The following is an 18812-nucleotide window of genomic DNA, read 5'->3' on the forward strand; positions in this document are numbered from 1 at the left end:
TTCTGTCCACCATAAAGCCTGGAAAGATGGTCAGGAGGTCCCCCCTGAGCCGGCAGAGGAGGGGAGAGAGATTCTAAGTGAGGTTCAAGCATGACCCAAGCGTGACGATTGGGAAGAGAAATGGCTCATGAGTGTAGGAGGGACGGGGAAGCTGGGGAGCCCCAGGAGCTCATTCTAGCCTGGACCTGATGAACGAGAGGTGGCTGGACCAGCAGGACTGACCCGGTGATCCTTGTCCCTTAAAGAGCCAGAAGCGCTATCATGAAGACATCTTCAGTGCTGTGTTTCCCTACAAGATGAAGAAGGATGGGTCAGCGGGAGAGCCTAGCGATCCCAGAGCTCCAACAGCCCACAGGAGAAGTTAAAGGCGCTGCCGCAGAATGCAGGATGGAGCCAGCTCTCCATTATCTGACGTCACAGGGTCTGGGGAGATGGTGGGAAATTATATCCCCAAGTCTCCCATCTCATTTCCCCATCCCCTTCCCCTTTACTTGACTTGCTACCGAGTAGCAGCCTGCACTGAGTGGAACCTCTTGTCTCCTTGGAGCCCACCCTTCCCCGGCTCATGGGGAACTGGGTTGTCCCTGGTCCCTTGGAGAGTAGATCTGCAATGTGAGGCCTGGCCAGTGGGTGAGGATGGATCCTTCTTCTGATTGCACCTCTAGGAGGGACCACCAGGGGGCGACGACGGGCCACTCTGTGTTTAACCTGGCCCTTCTCCCCATGTACAGTTATTTATGCCCTTGTATTTAAAAAGCAAACCCTAGTCAGCTCCTGAGGCTGTTAAGGCCTTCCATGTATGACTCCCTGATGGAGATATTTATATGAAATGCATTTTATTTTAATCACATTGTGTGTGTTGTATTTTATAAGGGGAGCAGCCCTAAGTTATATAGACTTGGAGACTATTGGGTGCAGCAGCCTGGACAAAAAAACAAACAAACCCAAGGGATGTGCCAGCTTGACCTGAAGTGCATAGAGGGCAGCACACATGCACCTCTGACAACCCGGGATGGAGGGAGGGAGCACGGGCCTCAGCTGAGCCCCACACAGGAGGCATCCCCCGTGGGCGATGGGTGGGGGGATGCCAGCTCTTTAGCGGAGGCCTGAGCACAGCCTGTCTTACAGTCTCTGTGTTTTGCTCTGGGGCCTCCAGCTTCATGAGATTTTGGGCAATAACAATTGGGCACCTGGATGACAAAGCCCGTGAGGTGGGGCTAAGGGTCAAGGGCATGGCGGTGAGTGAAGGACACACATGTTCCCAGGGAAGGCTGCGGAAGGGACTGAGCCATGTTTCCTGCTCTCAGGGGGAAGCAGGAAGGCACTCAGCCAGGGCTCAGTGGGGACTGGCAAAATCTGGCTCCCAGCTTGGGTTTGGCCTCTGATTCTTGGCTCCCTGGCCTCCCCACTCAGATGGGGTGATGGGGGCGGGAGAAGGGGACATGCCAACCTACAGGGTCCCTCAGGTGGTCAAGAACACAGCCACCTGGACAGGTGACTCTCATGCTTTCGTACAGGCAACCTCCTGGGATCTCCTTCCAGTGGAGACCCTGATTCAGGTCTGTGGCTGGCCCCAGCGTCTGCACTGTAACAGCTCCCAGGTGCTGTAGATACTGCTGCTTCCAGGACTACACTTGGAGCCAGCACCCTGGTTCCTGAGGCCCTGGATTCTTCATGGGATTAGCAGGGTGTGGGCACGAACCTGGGTCCCTCGGCACTGGCCCAAGGGCTGGCAGAACCCCACACACTGAGCCACGTTCCCACCCCAGTAACCCCTGGTGCCGGGCCCACAGTGGAACAACACACACACGTCTTTCATCTGCGTCAGCTCCTCCCGACTCCAGCTGCCACCCCCTCCCACTGGGACACGGGGCTCTGATGAGCCGGCCCTGCCATCAGCCTTCCTGGCCCTCCAGACTCTGGTCCTCCAGGCTCTGGCCCTCCAGGCTCTGGTCCTCCAGGCTCTGGCCCAGCCCTTGGCCCACCTCAGGAGCTTGCGGCTGTTTCCTGGTTCACCTCTGTTATCAGGCTTCCTGTCAGAAATCCTGTCCATAAAGCCTGAGGACGGCTGCTTCCTCCCACACCTTGTGGGATTTTGGGGGACCCACTGAAGGCAGAAATGGATCTGCACCCCCGTCCCCATCAAAGTGACCCTATGCTCTCTCCTTGGCCAGGACGCCCTGATCCCAGACACCAGCAGAGGCCTCGGCATGTCTCCAAACACATTGAATAAACCACAATCACACTGTGCATATGTGCCAACCCCGAGTTTTCTTTCTCTCTTTATTTGAAGGGCACTGGGAAAGGGGGGCGTCCAGCTGCAAAAGCTCAGAGGGTGGAGACCAGCAGGTGTCAATCGGTCACGTTCCTGGAGTGGGGGAAGGGTGGTACAGGCTGAAAGCAAAGGGTAAAGGATGGAGAAAGAGGAGGGGCTGAGGAGACCACCTCCCAGGGGAGTGACCAGCTGGTGGCTGGAGCCTGAGGTGGACTTGAATGGAGGGTGGGGATGGGGTCAAGAGGAAGATGAGGGGTGGGCCCGGGTGGGAGCTGGGAAGGCCCAGGATGCTCCCTTTCTGCTGAGGGGACTGAACATGGGATTCAGCCTGCACTGACCCACAACCCGCCACCCCGCTCCCACTGTCACCCCCTGGTGCCCCGCCCCATCCTCAGATGTTAGAATTTGGGCAGCTGGAGCCCAGGTGCTGCCCAGACAGAGGGAGCTATGCCAGCCAACGGCCTTCTCCACTCCAGGATGGCTGCAGACAGAAGCAGGGCCAAGGGCCTGGTTTCTCTAGAAAAGCCCCAGATCCAGGAAGGGCTGGGAGGGCAGGGACTGGGGCAGGGACAGGGAAGGCAGAGTTGAAGTTCAGATGCAGACATCAGCATGCTCCAGCCCGAGGTCCCAGGGCGGGAATCCCTCCTGTGTCTGCACCAAGGTCAACTTCAGTTTTGCTAAGTAAGAGCACAGGCTCAGAGAGGTTAAGCACCTTGCCCAAGCCTGTCCCAGTAGCAAGTCATCAAATACAAAGTGGTACCCTGTTGTGTCTGGTTGTATCAACATACCACGTCCTCCCAAGGCCAGGGCCAAAGTCAGGCTGCCCTGCAAAGGCTCCCAGGAGCTCCTCCATCCTAAAGTCAGTGTGGCGGGTGGCAGGGGCCCACCGAGCACCGTGATGGGCCACAGGAAGCTGGGTAGGATGACGCCCTTGGCCTTGCTCCCACTGCTCAAGTGGCCAAGGAAGGGCCAGGCCCTGCTCCGTTTCCTGCCCGAGGCCCCTCCCCACCCAGCAGACTGGTCTTGCCCTGACTGGTCTCCGCTTCTACTGACTGTGCAAACCACATCCCTCATTCATTGACCCAGTCCCTACTGCACTCCAGGCACTGTGCAAAGTGCTGGGGATGCACAAAGGGACAAGTCACAATCCCAAGCTCACAGGTTTGGGGAAGGATGGTTGGAGTGACAGAGACAGACATGTAAATACAGTTACAACAGGACATGGTGCCTGGTGTGCATAGAGTTGTGAAATGTCCACTGAGACAGGGAGGCAGTGGGTCATCCAGCATCCTGCCAGGCAGGGAAGATGCCCCTGAGGAGCCACATTGAAGCAGAGCATTGAAGGGCAGTTAGGGGCTGGCTGGGTGAGGAGGCAATGGGTCCTTTTGGCACCAGGATAGCAGATGCAAAAGTGTGGTGGCCGGAAGGAGCCTGGAGTGAGCAGTGGAGGCTGATGGAGGGTCTTGGTGGGTGAGGTGGGAGGCCAGCAGGTGGGCTGGGCAAGACTAGGGAGGAATCTGTTCCTCCAGCTGGGGGACTGGAGCTCTATTGAGGCGAGAGCCTTTACGGTTTTTAAGGAGGGAGTAGATGCCACTAGATTTGCTTTTGGAAAGGTCACTGTGGCAGTGTGGCAGTGTGAGGAGGTCAGGAGTGAAGAGCCAGGTGGTCTAATCCAAGGCAGTGCCTTCAGGAAAGAGAGGCCTTGGTGCACTCCAGGGATATTAAGGAAGGGAGGGAAGAATGAAGGATGCCTCCCAAATCAGGGGCCTGGGTTCTGGAGGCAAAGAGCAAAAAGTAGTTAACATATAAATGCCAGAAGTCCCTCAGAAGGCTGATGGACTTTGATATTCAGCAAGGGCTGAGAATCAGCATATTATCACCTGCTGTTGGCTGAATGGCTGAAGGCAATCCTCTAAGCACATAATCCTTTTATTGTTTACAAACCTTACCATTGCTGTCTCTTTGCTTTGCTAAAGGTAAAATGTATATTCTAGTAAAAAGCTTTGGGTATGGAGATTCAGAGAGCCATTCCGCTAGAGAGTAGGTTTCTGCCTCATTCCCACATGCATTCTAAATTTATATTTTTTGTCTAGTCTATCCATTTATGTGCAGCCCCTTCACCAGATCCTGAATCCTCACTGCAAAAGGTTGTGGCACCTGGTGCCTGGTGGATGGAGATAGGGAACCTTGGATGGGCATGCAGGGGGCTATAGGTCGTCACTGCCTGCTCGCAGCAACTAGCCCCTCTCTCAGACTTTCTGTCCTTCCTGCTGACTGCTCAGCCTCCCAGGTTCTCCATGTTTAACTCACTTTTGCTTTCTGCTCCTTGGGCTCCAGTAGGTCACAAGCTGTTTGACCATTTTGCACCGCAGGGACATCCCCAGGGTCCCGTTAAAACAAAAGGTGCTCTGGGGTGAAGAGAAGCTTTAATGAGCCAAGGAAGAATGGAAAGGCAGGGGCCTGGACAAGAGGGAGGAAGCCAGCCAGGAAGGGACAGACAGAGTAGGCAAGAGGGAGAAAATAACAGAGATGAGGGCCAAAGAGAGAGGAGCTCATATTTGCTGTGGGCCTTTGAGTGCATTTCTCATCTTAGTGCTGGCTCTTTAGTGGAGTCCTGAGCACAGCCAGTCTTACAGTCTCTGAATTTTGCTCTGAGGCCTTCATGTTCATGAGAGTTTGGCTAATAATGATTGGGCACTTGGATGACAAAGCCCATGAGATGGGGCTAAGGGTCAAGGGCATGCCGGTGAGTGAAGGGCACCCATGTCCCCCGGGAAGGCTGCTGAAGGAGTGAACCATGTTTCCTTCTCTCAGGAGGAACCAGGAAGGCACTCAACCAAGGACTCGGTGGTGTTTGGCAAAATCTGGCTCCCAGCTTGGGTTGGCCTCTGATCTATTCCCTACAAAGTGCTGGGGATACAGAAAGGGACAAGTCAGTATTCCAAGCTTATGGTTTGGGGAAAGAGGGGGTGGAATGACAGAGACAGACATGTAAGTACAGTTACAACTGGACATGTTGCCTGGCGTGCACAGAGTTGTTAATAGTGCATCAGGTCAGGGAGGGGGTCGGGCATCCAGCAACCTGCCAGGCAGGGAAGATGCCCTGAGGAGCCACAATGAAGCAGGGCATTGAAGGGCAGTTAGGGGCTGGCTGGGTGAGGTGGCAAAGGATACTTTGGGCACCAGGACAGCAGATGCAAAAGCGTGGTGGCCAGAAGGAGCCTGGAGTGAGCAGTGGAGGCTGATGGAGGGTCTTCATGGGTGAGGTGGGAGGCCGGGAGGTGGGCTGGGCAAGGCTGGGGAGGATTCTGCACATCCAGCTGGGGAGTTGGAGCTTTATTTGAGCCTGGGGCCTTTAAGAGATTTAAGCATGAAGAGAATGAGATAGGATTTGCTTATGGGAAGGTCACTGTGGCCGTGGGTGGGTGTGAAGGGAGAGAGGGGGGATGGGAGGGTGGCCTGGACCAAGGCAGTGGCTTCAGGAAGGAGAGGCGTTGGTGCCCTGGAGGGACATTAAGGAAGGGAGGGAAGGTCCAAGGACGCCTCCCAGGTCCCGGGCCTGGGTGCCTGTGGATGGAAATAGGGAACCGTGGGTGGGCATTATGGGGCTTAGACGCCCTGGCTGCCTGCTGGCTGGAAGTAGCCTCTCTCAGACCCCTGTCCTTCCTGCTGACTGCTCAGCTCCAAGGTGTCCATGTTCAATTCACTTTTGGTTTCTGCTCTTTGGACTCAGGTGAGCCACAGGGACTGGGGTAGGACTGCACCTCAGAGATCTTCCTCTGGAGACAAACTGCACGGGTGTCCTGTTAAAACAAAAGGCGACATGGAGTGAAGAGAAGCTTTAATGAGTCATGGAAGAGTGGAAAGGCAGGGGCCCAGACAGGGAGGAAGCCAGGCAGGCAGGGACAGAGTAGGAGAGAGGGAGAGAATAAGAAATGGGAACAAAGAGAGAGGAGCTCATATTTGTTGCAGGCATACAGTGTGGCTTTCTCATCTCAGGAGCACACTCAAATACCGAAGTGGAAATTACATCTCCAATCCCGGCGCCTGTGGCCCTGTGGGAATTTGGGCCAGGCATACCCCAATCTTCCCAGTTTTCACAAAAAGCCAGACATTCAGGTTTCCATGTGATATCACCTGACCTAGAAAATTTTTGGTAAAATACACATGAAATTTACCACCTTCACCATTTTCATGAGTACACTGGAGGGGCATTCAGTGCCTTCACACTGTGGTGCAGCCATCACCAGCATCAGCTCCACAATGCAAACCTGCTCCTGGCCTTGTAGATGTTGGCAACACATTCAAAAGTTGGGAAAACACAGAGAGGGTCCTGTAGACCCTGGTGTGGGCCCATTAGGTCATTCCGTGACCTCTGACACGTATCGCCTCATTGAGCCCACACATACCTCCTGGGGAGGCTGTGGCTATGCCCCTTGCACAGATGAGGAAACTGAGGCTGGGAGAGGCAGACTCACTTGCCTGAGATCCCACAGCTGATGACAATGCAGAGCTGGGATCTGAGCTGGATTCAGTGTGATTCCCAAGCTGTTCTTTGGGGAACCACATGGCCTCCTAACCAGGGTGGGAGTAGAGAGGGACAGGCAAGAAGCGAAGGATTCAGGCTGAGGCAGGTGCTCTGGACAGAAACGGTGACAAAGGAAGAGCAGGATGGGGGAGCCAAAGGAGTGTCCCTAGAGTCACCTGAGTGAGAGATTGACTGGAACATTTGGACCCACCCAACAGGCCTAGGCATAGCTAATGTTGCCCCTGCACCCAGACAGTGGGACAAATGCCAGATGGACAATCTAACCTCGATGCTGATCTCTGTCACCTCTACACCACCGGTGAAGGAGATGGTGTCCACACGGTGGAAGGGCACGCGGTGTACGTAGATCATAAAGAAGTTTCCATTCACCTTCACCTGTCAACAGTAGCGCATATTTCAGGAGAGAGATCCCAGACCAGGGCGGGGAGCACACCTGAGCACTAGGACCCCGGCTTCTAGAAATTAAGGCCTGTCTGGTTTTCACCTCCATCCCCTGTAGGTGGGGCCCAGCCTTCAGAGCTGCTCCAGGTACAGGAACACACATGTGATCCAAAGTGCAGCCAAACCCAGCCACCACTTGGCTCTAGTTTGGCTTCTTAATTCTAGTTTTTTAATTGCTCTAGGTTTGTCTTTCTCAGCTCACCTGGGATGCCATTTCAATATGCTCATTTAAATGCCTAAAGTGCTCATGGGAGCAGAGGAGAGGGCACCTCAGGGTGCACACTGAGGGCTGGGAGCATCCCGTTCACACAGAGAAGCACAGACACAGCCATCCCTCTCCCTGGGCCCAGCAGCACTGCTCTGCCTGTAGAGCAATGACCACACCATGCAGCCCTGAGCCGCCCCTGGGCCTGCAGAAGGGCTGCCACAGCATCACCCAAAACAAATGCTGTCAAGGACCCGGAGCGGACAGGCTGCAGCAGAGGATGGCAGTCACCTGGAACCCGAGGGCAAAGAGCAGGTGGGGACTTACCTAGCTCTTATTTCCTGGTAACAGAAGCAACAGGTGCTCTGTAGGTGCAGGTGAAGGTGTGTAAGGTCCTGTTTTCTGTATAATGGCATTGCTTGGGTAATTATTTACCGGCCTTTCTCCAGTCCTGATGGGGCAGGGGGACAGGCAGGAGGCGGGAGGGAGGAGAATCCTGCTCACCTGGAATCCAGAGTTCTCCACCAGGAAGCTGATCTCAAAAGGAATTCCCATCTGGAAGGGATTGATCATCATCCTCTCCTCCGGCCCCCAGCGTCCTTTCTGCCTGGTGTTACAGACCACATACCCGCCCTCTTCAAACCGAGGGTTGAAGTGGAAGGCAATGTCATTGTCACTGAAGCCCGTCTGGAAGTCCACAGCAAACCTAGGTGGATGGAAATCGGACAGCGTTCTGGTTTATTCCCGATGGTAGGAGCAGGAGGGCCCGGGGCCTCAGACTTCCGTGTGTGCCTGGCAACTTGCATACAACCTGTGTGGCAGGTGGCATCCATCCCACTGTGCTGCCTTCCTTTGTGTTTACCTAATTTGCACTTAGTGTGTTTTGTGTAATTATTGCATTTTGCCCTTTCCAGCGTGACTTTCCAGAAATAAGCAGGAACTGGGTAAAGAACAATGGGGACTCAGCCTCAGGAAGCGCGGGTCTTGGAAACTGACTGCACATTTTTGTGAAGATGCCAATCCAGGAACATGCCCAGAAGCAAGAGCCTCTCATGCCTGGTGGGCACTGGTTAGAGGCCAGCCCGCGGCTGCTCCGTTGTGAAGGAAGAGAACAAATGGAGAGAACATGTGACATCGATGGACTTTACCTACAAAGACGGTGTCTAGCAGGGGGGGCATGGTATGAATATGGGCTCTCCAGGCAGGAGAACTTCTGGTATGTGTGTCTGTCCCTCATCGGAGGTTGGTGTATGTCCCACCCTGTTAGTTATTGGGGTGACTCTGAAACACACTACCTGGTGTCAACGCACCCAGGGCGGGGCTGACTCCCTTTCTTTGGAGATGATTAATGAGGTGTTCAGAAAGCCTCCACAAAAGTAAATTTTAATTCCTTCCTCAGAAGGAAGCCCTAACCTTCAAAACTTCCTTTGGGGATAGCTATGGCTCTAAGGAGAGGAATTAGAACAAAAGAACCTTCCCAGGAGCCAGACTCATGAAAGGGGCACAATACATGTTTGTTCTGCTCTTTCCAAGGCACATGTCCTAAAACCAGTCCAATCTGAGGAGTCACTGTCTACTCCAAGCCTTCCTTGAAGTCGGCAGGAGCATCGTTCATAGCCTGCATCTTGGGGTCATTCTGGTGTCCCCAACTAATGCACAGCACTCAGGGAAGCCCCCAACCCACCTTTGTGTCTTCTACAACCCCCACAGGGCCAGGCTCTGAACCAAGCCCAGAGTTGACCCTAGATAGACATTCTATTCAATTCCTGCAGAGCCCCCTCCAAATCAGGCAAGAGCCCCTCACCTGACACCACCTGGGGCTCAGCTGAGGGCAGCCAGGGCTGCTGGAGTATTACAGGGCTCTTGTACATCTGGGGAGTTGTACAATCTCTTCCCTGTTCCCCAAAGTCCCCTCTTGGGTGGGAAACAGTGCTGAGATGTTTGTATTTTGAAGTGACTTAGTATTTTCCAGGAAGGAACTTGAAACAGAAGGAGATCAAATTATATTCGAGCTCTAGGGTGTTTGGCTCAGTGGATAAAGCATTGGCCTGGAGACTGAAGGCTCCTGGGTTCAATTGGAGTCAAGGGCACATGCCTGGGTTGTGGGCTCAGTCCTCGGTAGGGGGCATGCAGGAGGCAGCAGATCAATGATTCTCTCTCATCGTTGATGTTTCTATCACTCTCTTCTCTCCCTTTCCCTTCTCCCCCCTGAAATCAATACAAATGTATTTTTAAAAAATTACATTGGATGGCAAATTTAAATATTTTGAATACAACCAAGATTACTTTACCCAGCAAAGCTATCATTTAGAATGGAAGATCAGAATAAGAGCTTCACAGACAAGAAAAAGCTAAAGGAGTTCATCACCAACGTACTAGTGTTACATGAAATGTTGAAGGGTATTCTTTAAGAAGAGGGGGGAAAAAAAGATAAAAATAATATGAACCATTAAATGGCAATAAATAAATTTACACAAAAATTGAATCTAAAAATCAAAATAAATGACAAGAAATCTAATGAACAAAATAAACTGATGAATAAAATAGAATCAGAGGCATGGAAACGTGGAAAGGACTGATGAATCTCAGAGAGGGATCAGGAAGAGATTAGCCAAAGACCTTATATACACACAAGAGGCCCGGTGCACAAAAATTTGTGCACTTGGGGGGGGGTGGTCCCCTTATCCCGGCCTGTGCCCTCTGGCAGTCTGGGACCCCTCGGGAGATAACGACCTGCTGGCTTAGGCCTGCTCCCGGGTGGCAGAGGGCAGGCCCAATCCCTAGGTGCAGCCCCTGGTTGGGCTCAGAGCAGGGCTGATTCCGGAGCTGGGGCGCCGCCCCCTGTCATGCACAGAGCAGGGCGGATCGGGAGGTTGCGATGCCACCCTCAGTCACGCTCAGGGTAGGGCCGATTGGGGTATTGGGGCACTGCCCCCTGTCACACTCAAGGCAGGGTCGATAGGGAGGTTGCGGCGCCACCCCCTGTCACGCACAGAGCAGGGCCAATCAGGGGGTTGGGGCGCTGACCCCTGTCACTCACAGAGCAGGGCCCATCAGGGGGGTTGGGGCGCTGACCCCTGTCACTCACAGAGCAGGGCCAATCAGGGGGTTGGGGTGCTACCCCCTGTTATGCACAGAGCAGGGCCCATCAGGGGGGTTGGGGCTCCATACCCTGTCACGCACAGAGCAGGGTCAATCAGGGGGTTGGGGAGCTCCCCCCTGTACCTCACAGAGTAGGGCTGATAGGGGAGTTGGGGCACTGCCTCTATCACCCACAGAGCAGGGCCAATCAGGGGGTTGGGGTGCCGCCACTGTCACACTCAGGGCAGGGCCGATGGGGAGGTTATGGCTCTACCCCATCACACACAGAGCAGGGCCTGTGGAGTGGGGGGGTTGGGGCGCCGCACCCTGTCACACACAGAGCAGGGCCGATCAGGGGGTTGGGGAGCTCCCCCCTATCAGGCACAGAGCAGGGCTGATCAGGGGGTTGGGGCGCCTTCCCCTGTCATGAACAGAGCAGGGCGGATAGGGAGGTTGTGGCCCCGCCCCCTGTCACACACAGAGCCGCAGGGCGATCAGGGGGTTTGAGCGCTGCCCCCTGTCACGCTGACCCCAGTGCCGGGAGGCCTCTCGGCTCCACTGATCCCGGTGCTGGGAGGTCTCACAGCTCCGCTGATCCCGGTGCTGGGAGGCATATTACCCTTTTACTATATAGGATAGAGACCTGGTGCATGGGTGGGGCTGGCTGGTTTGCCCTGAAGGGTGTCCTGGATCAGGGTGGGGGTCCCCACTGGGGTGCCTGGCCAGCCTGGGTGAGGGGATGATGGCTGTTTGCAGCTGGTCACACACCCTTCAGTGTGGGGGTCCCCACTGGGGTGCCTGGCCAGTCTGGGTGAGGGGCTGAGGGCTGTTTTCAGGCCAACTGAAGCTCCCAACCGCTCCTTTTTTTCTTTTTTGTTTTTATTCTGGGCCGGCTTTAGCCTGGTTCCAGCTCTGAGGCCTCTGCTGCTGAAAGCAGGTATCTGGTTTGTTTCGGTTCTATAATCAAAACAATGTATAACTCCAGCTCTGAGATCCCGGGCTCGCTGAAAGCAGGTTTCTGGTGTTTTGTTTAGCTTCTATATTTGTTACAATGTTTCTTAAACTGCAGGCTCAGAGGCCAGCAAGGCAGGCGGGGAACGTTGGTTTCCTCCATCACTGAAGCAAGCAAGCCTCATGTTAGTTTCAAGCTGCCTGGCTGTCGGCCGCCATCTTGGCTGGCAGTTAATTTGCATATCGCTGATTAGCCAATGGGAAGGGTAGTGGTCGTACGCCAATTACCATGTTTCTCTTTTATTAGATAGGATATGCATTAACTATGGACACAAACAATGGCGTGGTGAAGGTTTGGGCAGGGTGGGAACTGGATGGAGGGTGGCAATAGAGGGGGAAAAAGAGGAACATCTGTAATACTCTCAACAAAAAGATATTTTAATAAACAAATGGGACTACATCAAAATAAAAAGCTTCTGTACGACAAAAGAAATCTTCAACAAAACAACAAGAGAGCCCACTGCATGGGAGAACATATTTGCCAATGATATATCTGATAAGGGTTTAATCTCCAAAATTTATAGGGAACTCTGACAACTTAACAAAAGGAAGATTAACAATCCAATCAAAAAATGGGCAAAGGACCTAAATAGACACTTTTCCAAAGTGGACTTACAGAAGGCCAAGAGACATATGAAAACATGCCCAAAGTCACTAATCATCAGGAAGATGCAAATCAAAATGACAATGAGATACCATCTCACACCTTCAGAATGGCTATCATCAACAAATGACAAGTGCTGGTATTTCTGAAGCCCGTCTGACATGTATCTCCGCATGAGGATGTGGAGAAAAAGGAACCCTTGTGCCCTGCTGGTGGGAATGCAGACTGGTGCAGCCACTGTGGAGAACAGTATGGAGTTGCCTCAAAACATTAAAAATGGAACTCCCATTTGACCCAGTAATCTCATTTCTAGGAATATATCCCAAGAAACTAGAAACACCAATCAGAAAGGATATATGCACCTCTATGTTCCTAGCAGCACAATTTACAATAGCTAAGATTTGGAAACAGCCTAAGAGCCGTTAGTAGATGAATGGATTAGAAAACAGTGGTACATCTACATGATGGAATACTATGCTACTGTAAAAAAGAAAGAACTCTTACCATTGGCAATAGCATGGATGGACCTGGAGAGCATTATGCTAAGCAAAAAGCCAGTCGGAGAAAGATAAATATCACATGATCTCACTCATTTGTGGAATATAATGAACAACATAAATTGATGAACAAAAATAGATCCAGAGACATAGAAGCATCGATCAGTCAGTCAAACCTCAAAGGGAACACAGGGGAGGAAGTGGGAGGGGCGTAAGAGATCAACAAAAGGACTTGTATGTGCGCATATAAGCATAAGCAATGGACACAGACAGGAGGGGGGTGAGGGCATGTGCAGGGGGTTGGGGGCGGCTAGGGAGAGGTCATTGGGGAGAAAAGGAGACATACATAATACTATAAACAATAAATATATATATATTTTTAAATATATTTTATTGATTTCTTACAGAGAGGAAGGGAGAGAGAGAGTTAGAAACATCAATGAGAGAGAAACATCGATCAGCTGCCTCCTGCACACCCCCTGGGGATGTGCCCGCAACCCAGGTACATGCCCTTGACCGGAATCGAACCTGGGACCTTTCAGTCTGCAGGCCGACGCTCTATCCACTGAGCCAAACCGGTTTCGGGGACAATAAATATTTCAAATTAAAAAATTTAGAGATAAAAAAAGATTTCCACATCAGTCAAATGAGGGCTTCGAAATGAATGAAGGCCGTTATGGGAAATAAAGGAGGCATCTCTGAGTCTTCCTGTGCAAAATTCGATCCTAGCCCATGATCTGCCCCGGGGCTGGTCTTAGACTATGAGCTCCCTGTGTCTATGGGGAATCTATGTTCATGGTGTCCAGAATCTACTGGCAGACGGCAGGGGTCCCATGCAGTGTTGGCAGGGCCAGGCCCTACACATCCAGCATCCCCTGAGCCAGGCACAGGCGGCTTGGAGAGTGTCAGGTGAACCACCCTGAGCAGACAGTTGACATTTTGCTAAGGGTCAAGGCTGGAGAGAAATAACACTTCCAGGTACCTGCTTCCACAGGACGGAAGAAACACCCCTTTGACAGTGACCTGATGTCCATACTGGAGGCCCCCTGGTGTGGCCCTAGAGAAGGGGACGACCTGCAGGGAGAAGAAGACAGTCAGTTAGGGCCCTGCTCCTTCTGTCAATCCCTCTGGCACTTGCTAGTGGCCGGCCTGGTGTGTCGGGCAACATGTCAGGTGCCGGATTCAGGTGTAAATTGGGCATCTGGAGTCTCAGTCTCATGGAACTTCCCACCTGTGAGGAAGCCGACTTGGATCCGGAGAGTTACACGTTCATTCTGAGACTGATAAGGAAACTGCCAGGCTATGAGACAATTTAACCCAGAGCTGACCTTTCTTAAGGGGAAGTAGCAGCTTTCAAGAGGAGGAAGTAGCATGAACATGGCCCCGAGAGGGGAAGGAACCAGGATAGAGAGAGAGGCGGCTGGACCATAGGCCAGGCTCTTAGCAAAGACTCAGGGCTCTAGTTGAAAACTCAGAAAACCCCATTTCCCTGGCTGTTCCTAGTTATCCTAGCAACAGCCCTGGCCATTATCAGGGCCACCCCTACAGATGAGGAAACTGAGCACAGAAGGTCTGGTAACTTGACCAAAGCCACGCAGCTGGTCAGTAATAGGGTGGGGTGTGGGTCCCAGCACCCATGCTGTGAAGCCCCACACAGGCTGCTTCTCATGATGAAGCACAGACATCCTGGCTCCTAGCTCCCTGAGGGCTTCCCACACCAAACAGCGAGTCCTGTCCTGCCTGTAGTTCGAGCTTCCACCCTGGCCTCTGAGAGTCTGGGCCAGATGAGGCTGGCGGGGCTTGGCAAGGAATGGGGCTGAGGCCCCCAGGGCAGATGCTCATGGAGTTCAGCTGATCAGCGGAATAGCCGGGATGTGCGATCTTCCTGGCACTTGTTGGAGAAGAGGGAGGTCACTCCTGACTGCTGGGAATCACTGTGTCACCCGGGGGAGAGTGGCTAGGTGGGGTGGACAGCTGTGTTTGGCGCCTGTAGGGACTCCACCCAGCGTCCTTTTTGTCTGACACCAAAGCCCTGGTTGGGTTTTTGTTTGTTTGTTTGTTTTATCCTCACACAATGATATGTTTTTTGATTTTAGAGAGGAAAGGAGTGAGAGATAGAGATAGAGATGGAGATGGAGATGGAGATGGAGATGGAGATGGAGATGGAGATGGAGATGGAGATGGAAATGGAGATGGAGATAGAGAGAGAGAGATCCCTTGCCTCCAAATGCACCCGGATAGAGGACCAGTCCCGCAACCTTTCGGTGATCAGGATGACACTTCAACCAGTGGAGCCACCGGCCAGGGCACCGAGGCCCTGTTTGAACTCTCTGCTGCCCCTGCAGGATTTCCCTCTGATTTGTATAATTACTAGTAGCTTTTGAACCCAAGGATAGAAAAGTACAAACCAGTCACCATGATAAGAAAGTGTCAGGGCCTAGAAGGAGGTCTGGGATCCCCCATCTTACAGACAATGAGCCTAAGGTGACACTTCTGACCCTAGCCCGTCCCCCATCCCCCCCCACCCCCCCCATGCCCCACACACACACTTGAGGCACCAACGGGGTCTGGCCCACTTTCTGCAGCTCCACCTCCAGAGCCTTTTCAAGGTGAGCCCACGCCAGGGCCCCTGCCCGGGGGGAGTTGGAGTGGAGGCCCAGGCAGCTTCTCCCTCAGGGCCGTGCTGCCGCCCACCCGCCTACCCCGTGCCCCACCAGGAAGGGCCCTATCACTCCACCGCCCCGGCTCTCGGGGAAACTGTTTGCCGAGGCTGGGAGAGGCTTCCACGGGCCGGTCCAGGGCACAGTGACCTCCTGGACCTGGGGCTGCGCCTGCCTGCCTTCCCCCATTACTGCTCTCCCTGTGGGCACCTCCTCTTCTGGGGTAAATCAAGGCACCCTCCTCCTCGACCATCTGGGGACGTCTGGGAAGTGGCCTCGACACCTCTGAGCCTCAGTTTCCCATGGATGGCGTGGGGATAATAAAGCTCAGAGCGTTTACACAGCCACCCAGACAGGGCCCACACACGTGGCCAAAAGGTGGGAAAGGCAGCCCTTTGCATCCCACACTGCAGCGCAGCCCGGTCCTCTCTCACTCCCCAGAGGGCCCCTCTGCACACCCTGGACCTGCCCCTGATAACTCACCCCCCAGGGAGCAGACCCCCCTCAGGAGGTCTTCCCTGCTGCCCCCAGACTTCTAATCTGCTCAACACTTCAAAAGCCCCCGCCGCGTGCCAGGCACTGTTCAAACACCCTAGACATGCTACCTGCATCCTTATCCCAATCCTGGGAGGCGGCTCAAGGATTACCCCTATTTTACTGATGTTGAAACTGAGGCCCAGAGAGCTAACACCAGTTTGCCTGAGGTCACCGAGCTAGGAAACGGCTGAACCCAGGGAGGCCATCTCCTAAGTCAGTGCCCAAGTCAGGCTGTTGGGCTCCCCAGGAAGTCCTGCTGGGCTCCCCTTTCATTCCAACAAAGCACCACTCTCCCAGGGTTGACCAGCGCCCTTCTCTCCTCAGCACCCAGGACAGGACAGGCGCCCAGAGGGAGCTCTGTCACCATCTGTGCAATGCCCCAATGCGGGTGATTATCATCCCTCGGTCCTGAGAGGCAGGTGAGACTGGCCTGGGGCAGAGGGTGTGACAGAATTGCCCCATCGGGCATGTCTGCCCCCGACGCACCATCTGCCACCCCCTTCCTGGTTTCCTCAGAGACCCAGAGGGGCTTCCTTGGCTCAGCCTCGTACCATCACCTGTGCCCAATGCCTGGGAACTCACTGGGTTCACGACGGAAAGCTGGTTACAGGTGAGGGCCATCTCTTCACCACCTCTGTGGTCCCGGCTGCTCCTCACACCAGCCAGGCAGTTCTCTGCACTGGGAAGGACTTTACTATGAAACAAAACTATATGGCAGTTATTCAGTGGGGAGGAGCCAGGAGCAAGAGGACATGCATTTAGAGAAAGAGAAAGGGAAAGTGCTGGGGGAGAAGGGGCCAGGATGGGGCTCAGGGACAGGTAAGCAGACACTCCCACTCCAGTGATTTTTCCTTCCTCTTGTATCATGTTTGGTTAGTGTACAGGTTCTCAGAGTCTGGCCACTGACATGACAGCGAGTTTCAGAGGCTGCTGCCCCTGGGTGTATGGCTGTGTCTCCTGAGCATGCTCAGTCACAATGTCCAGAAAACAATGGGCTACTTGACAGGGCCACAGGGAGCGGTGGTGGTGGAGCTGGAAGGTCTGGTTATACTCACTTTCCACACAGAGAAACTGAGGCTCAGAGACATGTCCAAGGTCACAGGGCTCACTAGTGGCAGCCTGACCTCAGTGAGGACATTGTGATTCACAAAAAGATATTTCTCTCCTTTAAAATTCTATTCCTCTTATAAATACATCGCCATGTCGAAAAAGGTGTTTTACAAATAGAAAACCTCATCATGGATGTTATGATATCCATTATAGTGGTACCCAGGGAGCTTCTGAGTTCCCTCTCAGTGAATTTACACCTTTCTTCTCTCTTCCCTGCTCCTCCTTTCTCCCTTTTCTTTCTGTGCTTTAGAATATGGAGAGGAGCCCTGGCTGGTTTTTTCTCGGTGGTTAGAGCGTCAGCCCACGGAGCCAAGGGTCACAGGTTTCATTCCCAGTCAAGGGCAGGTACCTCCAGTGCAGGTTCAATTCCCAGGCCCAGTTGGGGTGTGTGTGGGAGGCAACCAATTGATGTTTCTCTCTCACACATCCCCTCCTTCCCTTTCACTCTGAAAATCAATGGGGAGAAAATATCCTCCTGTGAAGATTTAAAAAAACACAAAACAGAGAGAAGTCTATTCCAAATGACATGGAGGTCAGGGTAACATTAAATGAACTGCCTTTAACTGGCTTCAGCGCCTAGTTAAGGGAAATGATTAAACAGAGACTAGCAAGATAGGCTGGGTCCAAAGAGTAGATTGGAAAGTGGAGCAGAGGGGACAATGAACTTACCTGAAGTCAAGCAGGTCCCTGCAATGTGCTCATAGTCAAGCCTGAATGAACAGTTAAAGGTCAGATAGGTGCCATGTTGGTAGAAGGTGCCCAAGGTCACACACAGATTGGTACCTCTTTTCCTTCTTAAGCCTTGTCTAGATGCACTAGAATTTGCAAAGACTGACTTCTTTGAGATGCTCCTATTAACTGAGGTCACCTGTCCCATTGGCCCACCCTCCATCCCCATTGTATCCCTGAGTCAACTAGAATTTAACCAGTTGAAGGTGCAGACAGCACAGTTGGAGCAGAAAGGAGGGCAAGGAAGGGAAATTCTTTGCTGTCCTTTCCAGCAGCAGGGACACCAGGGACGATGTCATCACTGATGGGGACCTGGACCCAGTGGAACTCTCATTCCTTGCAGATTGGAGTGTGAAATAACACAACTTTGGAAAACAATTCAAGAGAGATGAACACAGACATTCACGACAGCCTCACTCCCATAGCTCCAAACTGAAAACCACACAAGTGTGCACCAGCAGAAGAAAGAAGGAACAAGTGATGGTGCTCCTACCATGGAATGGCCCCAGCAACCAAAAGGAGCTGTGACACAGGAAACCTCAGTGACCTCAGATTTAACAATGAACCTGGGAGGGCATGAGGGAGTCACCTGGGAGCTGACAATTGTTAGGTTTGGCTGATGATGCGGGCTATGAAAGAATTCACAACTAAGGGAACAGATGCAGTGAGGACATTTATTTCACTTTCCAAGGGAGGAGAGAGCCAGGTATTGCTAGTCAATACAGGGCAGGGAACAAAGAGTGGCTTCTGCTTTTAAAGAGCAAGCAATTGCAGTTGCTAAGCAACAAGGAAGCGGGAGGTGGGTGGGAGATTGTGTTGAAGTTGAGCAGATACCAGGGGGGTGGTCTTAAAAAGTTTGTTTGTTTGCTTTCCAGAAGACAGTCCGTCAGTTGTCCCAAGGAGGTGACTTATCATGCTTAGAGCAAATGTTATAGAGTTCAAAAGAGGCTTCTCTGAAAGGGGAGGAGCGTTTGGGAGCTTTCTACTAACTAGAGACTCCTTGTGAATTATCCCTGAATTGTGGAAACAGCAGGTAGGAGGAGGATGCAAGGATGTAGCTTGAGAGTAACTTATCTTGTCCCACAGGTTGAACAGAGGAGCCAACAATCTTGG

The 18812-nt window shown here is 52.9% G+C and overlaps 2 protein-coding genes across 3 annotated transcripts in view; one reads left to right on the top strand and one right to left on the bottom strand.

Annotated features, from left to right (window-relative positions):
- The window catches only part of NOS2 (nitric oxide synthase 2), a 31116-nt gene extending 30268 nt beyond the window's left edge, over window positions 1-848 (top strand). Inside the window, exon 26 of the mRNA XM_059669437.1 lies at window positions 246-848. Coding sequence (XP_059525420.1) covers window positions 246-365 — 120 coding nt within the window. The 3' untranslated portion in view covers window positions 366-848. The remainder of the gene's footprint in view (window positions 1-245) is intronic.
- Window positions 849-2665: 1817 nt separating this feature from the next.
- The window catches only part of LOC132218338 (galectin-9B-like), a 38871-nt gene continuing 22724 nt past the window's right edge, over window positions 2666-18812 (bottom strand). Inside the window, exons 1-7 of one of the 2 annotated variants that reach the window (XM_059669455.1) lie at window positions 17640-17663; window positions 16443-16554; window positions 13646-13737; window positions 7975-8176; window positions 7089-7199; window positions 5983-6078; window positions 2666-5628 (exon numbers count right to left, since the gene is read on the bottom strand). In XM_059669455.1, the coding sequence (XP_059525438.1) occupies window positions 5416-5628; window positions 5983-6078; window positions 7089-7199; window positions 7975-8176; window positions 13646-13737; window positions 16443-16481 (753 nt within the window). In that variant the 5' untranslated portion in view covers window positions 16482-16554; window positions 17640-17663 and the 3' untranslated portion in view covers window positions 2666-5415. Of the gene's footprint in view, window positions 5629-5982; window positions 6079-7088; window positions 7200-7974; window positions 8177-13645; window positions 13738-16442; window positions 16555-17639; window positions 17664-18812 lie in introns of those variants that run through there. The other variant, XM_059669454.1, reaches the window with a different exon arrangement.

This window comes from Myotis daubentonii, chromosome 16 (assembly GCF_963259705.1).
Source record: "Myotis daubentonii chromosome 16, mMyoDau2.1, whole genome shotgun sequence".
Classification (NCBI taxonomy): domain Eukaryota; kingdom Metazoa; phylum Chordata; class Mammalia; order Chiroptera; family Vespertilionidae; genus Myotis; species Myotis daubentonii.